The sequence below is a fragment of the Sapajus apella genome, unplaced genomic scaffold (assembly GCF_009761245.1).
Source record: "Sapajus apella isolate SASKATOON/1434 unplaced genomic scaffold, GSC_monkey_1.0 scaffold47, whole genome shotgun sequence".
NCBI lineage: Eukaryota > Metazoa > Chordata > Mammalia > Primates > Cebidae > Sapajus > Sapajus apella.
The window spans coordinates 7213093-7226203 of NW_022436987.1; the positions used below are offsets into that span (position 1 = coordinate 7213093).

General features: G+C 34.3%; 1 protein-coding gene across 4 annotated transcripts in view; it reads left to right on the forward strand.

The window, feature by feature from the left end:
* USP47 (ubiquitin specific peptidase 47) overlaps positions 1 to 13111 on the forward strand; it is a 138165-nt gene that overhangs the window by 79844 nt on the left and 45210 nt on the right. For all 4 annotated transcript variants that reach the window (XM_032240754.1, XM_032240755.1, XM_032240757.1 and 1 more), the window contains 2 exons: positions 10990 to 11085; positions 11176 to 11328. In XM_032240754.1, coding sequence (XP_032096645.1) covers positions 10990 to 11085; positions 11176 to 11328 — 249 coding nt within the window. The remainder of the gene's footprint in view (positions 1 to 10989; positions 11086 to 11175; positions 11329 to 13111) is intronic.

Sequence of the window (13111 nt, forward strand, 5' to 3'; positions counted from 1 at the left end):
CGCCTAGGACATTACCGTATATACTATACTGTACAGTATACTATACATACTATACTGTAGATTTATAAACACTGCACACTTAGGTGACACTAAATTTATTATAACATTTTTGTTTCTTAAAAATAAATTAGCTTACTATAACTATATACTTTTTGAGTATTTTTAGACTTTTTGATACTTTTGTAATAGCTTAAAACACACGTACATTTGTAGAAAAATACCTCCTTATTGTATAAACTTTTTCCTATTTAAAATTTTATTTTTTACTTTTTGACCGTTTTTGTTAAATACTATGACACACACACATAGAGACACACTAGCCTAGGCTATACAGGGTCAGGATCATCCATTTCACTGTCTTCCACCTTCACATTTTGTCCCAGTGGAAGGCCTTCAAAGGCAATAACATGCATGGAGCCTGTGTGTCTCCTGTGTTAACAGTGGCTTCTTTCTTCTGGAATACCTCCTGAAGGACCTATCTAAGGCTATTTTATAGTTAATTTTTTTAAAAAAATAGGTAGAAGGAGCACCTAAAATGACAAGGCTGAGGACACAGTGGCTCATGCCTGTAATCCTATCACTTTGGGAGGCCAAGGCAGGTGAATCGCTTGAACCAAAGAGTTTGAGGCAATATGGTGAAACTCATCTCTATAAAGCAATGCAAAAATTAGCTAGGCATGGTGGCACATGCCTATAGTTCCAGCTACTTGGGAGGCTGAGGTGAGAAGATTGCTTTAGCCCCAGAGGCAGGGGTTGCAGTGAGCCAAGATTGTGCCACTATACTCCAGCCTGGGCTACAGAGCAAGACCCTGTCTTAAATAAATAAAATGACAATTTAAAAAGTACAGTATAGAAATACATAAACCAGCATAATCACTTATCATCAAGTATTACATGTTATACATAATTGTGTGTGCTGTACTTTTGTGTACCTAGCAGCACAGTAGGTTTATTACACCAGAATCATCACAGACACATGAATGATGCATTGCACTATGTTATAATGGCTCTGATGTCACTAGGTGATAGGAGTTTTTCAGCTCCGTTATAATCTTACACTGTTCTATATACAGTTCATAGTTGACCAAAGCATTGTTATGTGGCACATGACAATATATTGATATAGGCAGGTTGAAAGTAAAAGACTGAAAAATGGTATATCATGTGAACTTTAATCAAAACAAATCAGGAATGGCCATATTAGTATCAGATAAAGAAGACTTTAGAGCAAAGAAAATTACCAGAGAGAGAGAGGGACATAATAATAAAAGTGTCAAACAACCAAGAAGACACCAATGCTAAATGTGTATGCAGAAAATAACACAGCTGTCAAAATATATGAAGCAAAAGCTGTCAGAACTAAAAGGAAAAAGACAAAGTACAATTACAGTTGTAGACTTCAGTCCCTCTCCCTCTCTTACTAACTGATAGGTGGGACAACTAGACAGAAATAGCAAAGATGCAGAACTCAGCAACACCATCAACCAACAGATCTAATGAACATTGCTAAAATGCTTTACCCAACAGCAGCAGAATACACATCCTTTTCAAGTGTCCATGAAATATATACGAGGATAGACCATATACTCTGGACCATAAAACCTCAAAAACTTTAAAATCATGGAGTATGTGATTTTTCCAACTGTAGTGGAATCAGATTAGAAGGCAGGAAAATCACAAAACACTTGGAAAATAACACACTTCTAAATGATCCATGGGTCAGAGAGGAAGTCTCAAGGGAAATTTTAAAAATATTTTGAACTTAATGAAAATTAAAATATAACATCAAATTTTTTGAGGCACAACTAAAAGCAATATTAAAGCAACTTTAAAGCAATATGGAAAGGGAAACTTACAGTGTTAAATGCTTATGCTAAAGGACAGGAAAAGTGCCAAATCGGTAATCTAAGCTCCCACCTAACCTGAGAAAAGAGCAAAAGAAACCCAAAGCAAGAAGGAAGGACATATTAAAAGTGGAGAAATTAGTAACATTGAAAATGGGAAAACAGTAGAGGAAATCAACAAAATGAAGGGCTGACTCTTTGAAAAGACAATAAAATTGACAAATAGCCAGACTGACAGAGAAAAAGGAAGACAGAAGTGTCCAGTGTCAGGAATGAAAAGGATGTACCTATAAATCTTGCCGATATAAAAGGGATCACAACAAACAACGCTGCACACATAAATTTGACAACTGTGATAAAATGAACCAATCTTTGAAAAGAACTCAATAGGAATTAGATAATTTGAATAGCCCTATACTCTTAAGGTAATTACATTTATAATTTAAAATCTCTTGAAAAGAAAATTTCCAAGTCTGGATTGTTTGGATACTTGTATCAAATATTCGAAGAATGGTGAACACCAGGTCTATACAATTTCTTTTCAAAAAAAGAGAAAAGGAGAAACCCATAGTCCTTTGACATATTCTTACCTGATATTAAACCAAGACAGTTTTTAAAAAACCAGTATCCCTCCCAATATATAGTTAGGAAAGTTCTTTCCAAAATACTAGCAAATTGAATTAAGCAGTATTTAAAAAGAATTATACATTGTGATTAAGTAGGATTGTTTCAGGGATTCGAAACTGGTCAATATTTTTAAAAAAATCAGTGAGTATAATCTTCCATATTAACAGGTAAAAAAGGAAATGCATATGATCATATCAGTTTGGAAAAAGCAGTTATCAAAATTCACATGTTTTCGCTTATCAAAATTCACTTATGCAATTAACATAAACTCCAGCAATTGCTCTCTTGGTTATTTATCCCAGTAAAAATTGAAATTTATGTTCACTTAGGATAATAACGCAGATTACAAGGACTAGAGTAAAATTTCATCAACTTCATTTACAAACATATCTAAAATATCTATAGTTAACATACAACATGGTGAGAGACTGCTTTCTTCCTAGGGAATGTCAAGCTTGCCTAGGCAAGGATGTCTGCTCCTACCACCCCTTTTCAGCATGGTCCTAGAAGTCCTGGCCAACACAGTAAGGGAAGAAGAGGAGATGAAAAGCAATACCAAAGAAATAAAATTGTATTTTTAGGTGATATGATAATCTATGTAGAAAATCCTAAGACTTCTACGAAAAAAAAAAACCCTGAAATATGTGAGTTTAGCAAGGTAGCAGGATAAAAAGAAACATAATAAATCATATTTCAAGGCACTAACAAATGAACATGTAGAAAGTGAAGTTTAAAATACAATACCATTTATAGTTTTGCAAAAAGAAAGGTGGAAATCCAACAAAAAAATGTAGTGGACCTATGTGCTCAAAATTATAAAACTTTGAAAGATTCTATTGAATAAGCCAGGACCAGAAAGACAAATATCACATGTTCTCACTTACATGTGGGAACTTAAAAAAATAAAAAGCTGATCTCATGAAGGTAGAGAGTAGAATGATAGTTACCAGAAGCTGGGAACAGTGTGTTTGAGAGAGGGGGGATGAAGAGAGGTTGGTTAACAGGCACAAACATACAGTTAGATAGAAGCAGTAAGCTCTAGTGTTTGATATCAGAATAGGGTGACTGTAGTTAACAACAACATATTGTGTATTTCAGAATAGCTAGAATAGAAGATTTGAAATGTTCCCAATACAAAGAAATGGTAAATGTTCAAGGTGATGGATATCCCAAATACCTTGACTTTATTCTATGCATGTATCAAGTATTACATGTACCTCATGAATATTTACAATATCATGTGTCAAAAAACTTGGCAAAGAATATTAAGTAAATGGAGAGACATACTGTACTTATTGATTGGAAGATTCAACATAGTAAAGATAATTACATAGTCTTAATGCAGCTCCTATCAAAGTCCAGCAAGATTTTATGAGGACATATACAAGCTTGTTTCAAAATGTATATGGAAGGCAAAGAAACTAGAATAGCTAAGAGTTTTCAAAATGAAAAGTAAAGTGCAAGTTATCAGTCTGTGTGATTTGGAATGGAATACTACTTAGCCAAAAAGACTTACTATATGGCTATAGTAATCAAGACTATGTGATATTGGCAAGGGGATAAACAAATAGATCAGTGGAATAGAATAGAAAATCCAGAAATAGATCCGCACAAGTAGGCCTAGCTGATTATTGACTGAGACACAAAAGCAAATCAATGGAGGAAAAATGGTATTTCAAACAAATGGTGAGGGAACAATTGGACATCCATATCACAAAAATGAACCTTGACTTAAATAACTTTATACAAAAATTAACTCAAAATGGGTCATAGACTTAAATGTAAAATGTAAGACTGTATAACTTTTAGAAAGAACATAGAAGAAAATCTTCCAGATCTGGGCTAAGCAAAGAGTTTTTAGATTTGGCATCAAAAGACAGTCTACAAAAGGGACAGTTAACAAACATTAAAATTAAAAATATTTACTCTATGAAAGCCCATATGATAAAGAGAAGCTACAGACATATTTGCAAGCTGTCTGTCTGACAGAGGACTCATATCTAGATATATAAACGACTCTCAAAACATCAGCTTAGAAAAATCCATCTAGACAATTGACGAAAGACATAAACGTTTTATCAACGTTTATGTTGAGGATATACAAATGTCAAATAAATACAGAAAAGATATTCAACATTTCTGCCCGTTAGGGAAATGCAAATTCAAACCATGATGAATGTATTATTCTATACCTATCATATGGCTACAAATAATGATAGCATGGAAAGGTGGTGACTGTAGAGAAACTGTATCACTCATACACTGCTGGCGGAAATGTGAAATGTTATAGGTAGTTTCTTATAAAATGACACATACAATTACCACAAACTCCAGCAGTTGCACTCTTGGTTATTTATCCCAGAAAAATAGAAATTTATGTTCACATGAAAACCTGTGCACAAATATTTATTCCATCTTGATTTTTAACATTCAGTAACTGGAATCAGCCTATATCTGCTTCATTAAGTGAATGGACTAACAAACTGTGGTTCATACAAACCATTAAATAGTACCCAGCAATAAAAAGGAACAAACTATTAATAAACACAAAAACTTGAATGAATATCCAGGGAATTATTCTGAGTGAAAAGGCCAGTCCCAAAAGGTTATTATATATTTTATGATTCCATTTGTGTCATATTTTTGATATGATAACATTTTAGAACTGTGGGACAGATTAATCATTACCAGGTCTTATGGATTTGGAGGGAGCAGAGAGGAGACAAGTAGGTGGTTGTGGTTATAAAAGGGTGGCATGAGTTATCCTTGCATAGAAACTGTTCAGTCTTTTGACAGATGTCGGATACATTAACCTATACAGGTAATAAAATTGTATAGAACTTAATAGACACATTCACAGACAAATGAGTTCACTAAAGATGGGAAAATCTGAATTAGGTATATGAATGTCAATATCATGGTTATGATATGCTATAGTTCTATAAAATGTTTCCAGAAGAGAAAACTGGAGAGAGTGTACAAGAGGTCTCTCTATATTACTTCTTACAATTGCACATGAATTTACAATTATCTCTTTTTTTTTTTTTGGGGGGGGACGGAGTTTCGCTCTTGTTACCCAGGCTGGAGTGCAATGGCGCGACCTTGGCTCACCGCAACCTCCGCCTCCTAGGTTCAGGCAATTCTCCTGCCTCAGCCTCCTGAGTAGCTGGGATTACAGGCACGCGCCACCATGCCCAGCTAATTTTTTGTATTTTTAGTAGAGATGGGGTTTCACTGTGTTGACCAGGATGGTCTCGATCTCTTGACCTCGTGATCCACCCACCTCGGCCTCCCAAAGTGCTGGGATTACAGGCTTGAGCCACCGCGCCCGGCCAATTATCTTAAAAATTTCAATGAAAAAAAAGTAGACATCTTAGGTAAAGGTATATAACTATTTTCCTAGTTAAAAAAGTAGTAATATTAAAGTATATATTTTGGGAAAGATAGTTGAATATATTTTTAAGGAAAATATGTTGCTATATATCAGTAGCACCAGAATTGCTTAGTACATCAAAATCAGGAAATGGTTCTCACTGGTGGATCCACTTTCTTTTTATGTTTATATAAAAATTGAAGTATTGTATTTTAACACTCATTTCTCTATTCAAAATTAAACAGTTTTTAATTAATAGAGTAAGAATTCATATATACATATCAATGGTTTAAAAAAGGATTTATAGGCAATACCATTCTTTACCTTTCGGTTGCATTGTGCCTGTTAGCTCAAAAATTGAGATAACCAATATTATTTTTGGTTGGAGAACTAAGGATGTAAGATTTCTTTATGTTCTATCCTGAATTCTGAAAATTATAAGGTAAACAGATGCCCAGGCTTGGCATGGTGGCTCACGTCTGTAATCCCAGTGCTTTGGGAGGCCAAGGTGGAAAGATTGCCTGAGCCCAGGAGTTTCAGACCAGCCTGGGCAACATGGTGAGATCCTGTCTCAAACAAACAAACAAATAAATAGATGTGCAGAATTACATTTTGCATAATATATGGGGGACAGTAAAATCTAGAATATGAAACTGTTGTCACTGAAATTATCAACATGGTACTCTGACTAAATTAAATATTCTCAGATGAGCAAAATAAAACCTGGTGTCCAAAAACTCAAGTAAAGAAATAGATTTAAAAAAACAAAAACAGGGCCGGGCGTGGTGGCTCACGCCTGTAATCCCAGAACTTTGGGAGGCCGAGGTGGGTGGATCACAAGGTCAAGAGATCGAGACCATCCTGGTCAACATGGTGAAACCCCGTCTCTACTAAAAATACAAAAAATCAGCTGGGCATGGTGGCGCATGCCTGTAATCCCAGCTACTCAGGAGGCTGAGGCAGGAGAATTGCCTGAACCCAGGAGGTGGAGGTTGCGGTGAGCCAAGATTGCGCCATTGCACTCCAGCCTGGGCAACAAAAGCGAAACCCCGTCTCAAAAAAAAAAAAAAAAAAAACACTGGAAGAAATCAAATGGGAGTTCATCAAATTCAGGAAAGAAACGAAGAAAAAGACAAAGATACTCTTGGAAGTGAAGGATAAATTACCAAATGCTCAAGAGAAAATAGAAAGAATGAAAATCTAATGAAGGACATTACATGGAAATGAGATTTTTTGTAAAAATAAAAAGGATCTTGGAAAATGAATATATAGAAAGAGAAGACCAGCAAAGGATGTCCAACATAACTGGAGTCTGTGAAGAAGAAAAATAAAACAGTGGAAAAGAATTAATAGATAAATTATAATTTAGATAAACTTTCTGGGAATAAGGGAAATGTTAAACCTACCTTTTGAAGGACCTGAAATGATAAACTCTGAGATGTGTTTTAGTAAAATACTAAAGATGAATTGAGGCTGGGCACGGTGGCTCACACCTGTAATTCCAGCACTTCAGAGGCTGAGGCAGGCGGATCATGAGCTCAGGAGTTTGAGACCAGCCTGACCAACAACCTGTCTCTACTAAAAATACAAAAATTAGCCAGGCATGGTGGCATGCACCTGTAGTCCCAGTTGGAGGGCTGAGGCAGAAGAATCGCTTGAACCCAGGAGGCGGGGGCTGCAGTGAGCCAAGACTGCACCATTGCACTCCAGTCTGGGCAACGAAGCAAGACTGTGTCTCTAAAAATGTAATAAATAAATAAGTTGAATTGAGGCTGGGCGCAGTGGCTCATGCCTGTAATTTTAGCACTTTGAGAGGTTGAGGCAGGAGGATCCCTTGAACCCAGGACTTTGAGACCAATTTGGGCAACATACTGAGACCATGTCTCTGTAAAATTAAAAAAACAATTACCAGTTGTGGTGGCATGTGCAGTAGTCCTAGCTATTCAGAAGGCTGAGGTAAGAGGATGGCTTGAGCTAGGGAGGTCAAAGCTGCAGTGAGCCACCACGGCACTGCACTCCAGTCTAGGTGACAGAGCAAGACCTCATCTAAAAAAAAAAAAAAAAAAAAAAAAAAAAAAAGATGAATTGGACGGGCAACACATTTCAGAAGAACAACGTGCAAATCATGCCAACGGAGTAGCAATTTCCAGAAATTCAAGAAAGTACCAGCCAAGAATTTGATAGCCAGCCAAGTTTTTCTTAATTATGACACCTATAAAAAGGCAAGTTTGAATATTCAAGAACTCATTGGATATTGTATCTATGAGCCCTTGAGGAGTTCATTAGAGGATTAGCTTAACCCAACCAAGAGATTATTGGGGCAGCTTCAGTAAAAGAACTGTGAGCATTTGCTATATTAAATTAAGGACTAAATACAAAGGTGGGAACATGGGTAGAAGAACAGTATGAAATGTTACATGTTAGACAAAGTACAAATAATACCACTTTTCAAAAGGAGGAGAAGGGAGAGAGAAACAGAAAGCCGAGTAAGATCACAGGCTGTTGTGTGGGTGGGGAATAAAGGAGACCATTTAAAACTGACAAACCAGACACAAAAAGCTTAAGAAAAAATAAATGTAGGAACAGGGGATAGGTGGAAATTAAAGGGGTGTAAAAACACTATAAATGCAAAAGTAACTAGAATAAAATTATAAACCTTGCTACATACCAAAAAAAATGTAAAAAATAACAAAGCATGTAGAGAAAGGAACACAGTAAATATTACCTAATATACGCAGTAATTACACAGTAGTGACTGAGGTAGAACCAAGCATATCAGTCATGTCAAATATGAGGGGTTTAAATTGCCTATTAAAAAGATTTTCAAGTTGATTCAGAAAGCAAATGTTAAAATTTGGTTTAGACAGGAATCTGTGAATGGATGCTAAAATCAAGGGTGGAAGATTTGGTAAGGCTCAGGAGTTTTGCATGATCTCCTTACAGATTCTCCTTACCCTTACAGATTCCTCATTAGCCATGAGGGTAAAAATAATAACTATATAGTAGAAAGACTGGACAGTACCTTCACCAGATAATTAAAATTAATATCACCAAAGAGAAAGTTAGGTAGATCATGGCCTGTGACTATGATACCCTTAGAAGGGCAGATCTTATAGTAGCCTAGCAAGGAATGTGTAAAATCTAATAATGAAGAATAGCTGACAAACCCAAATTGCAGAACGTTTTGTAAAATAAGTGACCTCTGTTCTTCAAAAAATACCAATGTTATAAAAGAAAGACAAACTCTGGAATGCCACCAGATGAAAGGAATCTCAAAAGACCAAACTAAATCTGTGGCCTTGGGTTAGATTCTGTACTGGATGGAGAGAAATATATTATTAGGGTGATTGACAGAATTGGAATATGGATGATTAAATTACTTTAGCAATATTAAATTTTCCAGAATTTGATTACTGTTTATGTAAGAATATCCTTATTCTTAAAAAGTCATATTGAAGTTATGAGTTATGAGGCAAAGCATGAGGTGTGAACCTACTCTCAAATGGCTAAAACAAAGAAACAATGTTGGGTTGGGGGAGATAAAGCAAAGTTAGCAAAAATGCTTAAAAGTTGATGAATTTGAGTAAAGTATTTGCGAGTTCTCTGTTCTTTAAACTTTTCTCCAAGCTTAAAAAAAAAATTTTTTTTAAGATCTCTTGGTTTGAACTATAAGCCAGAGACCAATACACATGCACCAAAGTAGAATTTTAGTTTCATAATTGTCTCACTCTCCCTCTCCCCTCCTCCTTTGAATATTGAGTGTTTTACCAGTTCAAATTACCACCCTTTGGAAAGCCTGCCATTGAATATCAGTCTATATTAAACTATAGATATTATTTCTTTTAAAGCTTGTTTTTCTGTTACGTTTTTATAGAACTTTCCTTTTTTTTTTTTTTTTTTTTTTTTTTTTTCTTAAAATATACTTGATAGGAAAAAAACATTTTCTAAATGTGTCCTTTGACCACCAATAAAATGCATGGTCATGTGGGGAAGAAAACCCAGCTGTTTGGTTTCTTCCCCACTCATTTCCTTGTGTTCTGAGAACAAAATGGAGGATCAGATGGTTTTAGACACCTTTAAATATCAATGTCTTTTCTTATTTTTATCTTGTTCCAAAGTGATCTGTATCAAACAATATGTAGACAGTAGTTTTCTAAGCCTTGCCAGCTATTTTGCAACTACAACCATTAAGTTCCTTTATCTTTCAAGGAACAGCTTGTTCTATATCAAAAGAAAAATATTTGAAGATACTTTGTCTTAATAATTTCATTTCTTTTAGTTTATATGTAATATAAACTAATATAAGTAGTTCTGCCTAGCCCATGTGTGAAGAAAAGAGAGAACATCAGATGAAATTTGAGATTATGCATCCAATCTTAGATGTTATATTAATGAATTTTTTAATTGTGAAAAACCAATTATTAAAATAAAAATTAACTTTATACCCACTGATTCTTCAGCAGTATTTATACGAAGTTTCTTACTTCTGTTGTAATGCTGTATGGAGAAAAGAGAACCACATGGTTTTACTAATTTAACAATCCAGGAGCCTCATTATACATTTTCAAATGGAGGAGCAGGTATCTCACACACACTGAGAAGGTTGCACAGTGTTTTTCAATCTTTATAACTAGTGCAGTGGTAGATTACTGGCTGATCCTAACTATGGTGATTAAGGATGCTTACATGATTTTTAAGTGTATGAAAAGTGTGAATTCTTTAGAGAGCATTGATGTTTACTGTATAGTTTTAAAATGCCTCCTTATATAACAAGATCGAAGTGATACATGCAACTGTTTTTCTTAGAAGTATTGAATTACTTTTTATTTAAGGACTGAGGATTTTTTTTTAAGATTATTTAGCTAAAAACTGCCATGTAAAGTCAGTGAAAATCATGTCAAAGTGACTGTGATACTGCAATACTAAGGCAAATCTTGTATAGAATGAAATTTTTTTTTCTTTTTTTTTTTTGCCTAATCTTTGTAGTGATAATATTATTTAACTGTTGATAATTTTCCTTGGTACTTTTGAGTTCCTAAATTTCTAACCATTCTACTTATAACTGTTTTGGTAATTGTAGTCTTTTTTTTATTCAGGATTTTGTCATTAATATAATATTTTAAGTAATTTTTTTTTTCTAACTAGGAAGAAGCATTGCATGCATTTATTCAGCCAGAGATTCTGGATGGCCCAAATCAATACTTTTGTGAACGTTGTAAGAAGAAATGTGATGCACGGAAGGTAAATGCCATGTAGAGATTAATACTTAGGACTCTGAGGTAATATTCCATATTCAATAGGGTCTCCTCCTTTTTGTTTTTTGTTTTTTAGGGCCTTCGGTTTTTGCATTTCCCTTATCTGCTGACCTTACAGCTCAAAAGATTTGATTTTGATTACACGACCATGCATAGGATTAAACTGAATGATCGAATGACATTTCCTGAGGAACTAGATATGAGTACATTTATTGATGTTGAAGATGAGGTAAATATTTGTTAGTATAAAGTGGTTTCCATTAATCCACATTAGTCAGTCATGTTTTTGAAAGAGCTGTTTGGTAACAACAGTGATGTTATTTAGACTGTTATCTTGGTAGAAACTTCTTCTTACTTTCTAATGTGGTATTCAATAAAATGACTTAACTTTATATAAGCTTTTCCTGACTGCATAAATTATATTTTAAATATTCTTGCTTGATCAGAGTAATTTATGGTACTCTTTGAAAAGACAATAAGAAAACTCAGCTTTGGAATTATTTCTTAAAGTTGAATCATAATCTTATGTTCTATAATTGTGTTGGTACTGAAACTAGTCTGCAGGTAAGCCATACTCATGTTTCTGATCCATAACAAATGCAGACAAATGCCTATGATGGAATGAATGAACCAACTGAGTAGCATGGGCTTAAATTCTTGTATTTACTTATTTTATATTTATTTACTGTTTTGTCTGTTTTTTAATTTTTTAAATTTGAAACTTTATTTAAGCATGGGATATTGAATGACACATGTAATGCTTATCAATTTCTTTCCACTCATTGGCCTGCCAGAATTCCCTGGTTCCTCTATCCTTTTTCAATGAAAGGTTTACAATATTCCACTCTATTATTACGGAAACTCTTCTGATTTTATTATGTGGAATATTTATAATCACTTAGGCTAATTATTTCAAAGTGATAAATATTAGTCTCAGAATTACCTTGAAGCTTTTTTTTTTTTATTGGAACTGTTTTCTATAGTTATAAAGATGCCTTTTCTCAGGAGTTCAAAAATAAACATTCATCAAGTTTTATTTAGTACTAGTAAGTACTGTGAGGCAGTGTGGTATAGAAGAGCACATGTTTTAGGCCTAGCTAGATGTGAGTTCAAATTCTTGCCCTACTGCTTGCTAGCCTCTTGACCTTGGATAAGTCATGAAACCTTTTGAGCCTCATTTCCAGATGCCTTAGATGAAGTAGCTGCTCATTGAATGGTAACCATGATCAGATTACATTTTGAAAAGTTTAAAGTAATGTCTAAGACACTTCTGCTTAAGCTAGGAAATCTACCCAAAGTGTGCCAGACTTTCAAAGGAGGCATAATCTTTGTAGGATTTCTACTCAGAGATCAGTATTAGATTGGTCTTCTGAATATGCCTAATATATTTCTTTTAAAGGGAAATCTTTTCCAAAGAAAGAAAACCTATATATGAAGCTTAGTAGAAACTTTATAGAGAGTTCTAGGTCTAGTTCTTGGGACAAGAAATGTTTTGGCTCAGCTAAAGGAGTTTCAGGAATTATAGTATCTCTTTGGACTTAGTTCTATAGCTGGATTTCACCTCCATTTTTCCTTGAACCTAACCTTCTTGAGAGATGAAAACTGTATACTAGATGTAGTACCTACTGCAGATATCCTGGCGAAAACTTTGTGCTGATTGTATATTGCGTCTTTGCACTCAGGAACTTCTGTGCAAAGCCTTACACATTTCAAAAATAGAAAATTCTCAAATTATTTAAATAACATTTTTAGGGATGTATATAAAACGTTAAAAAGAGGGGAAAAGATTGTTTGGGGTTTTTTAACAAAGAGAATTCTTCAAATTACATTTGTGTGAATGTGGTTTAAAAACCATAAAGTGGAAGAGTATAATGTGCTATAACTATTTCTACTTCCTGTGAAAAGACCATAAAATTCTTAAGGATAAATGCTATGTCTTATTTTTCTTTCTAATTATAATACCTGATAATTATATCACTGATAAACTGAGTTGAACTTTTTTTTTTTTTATA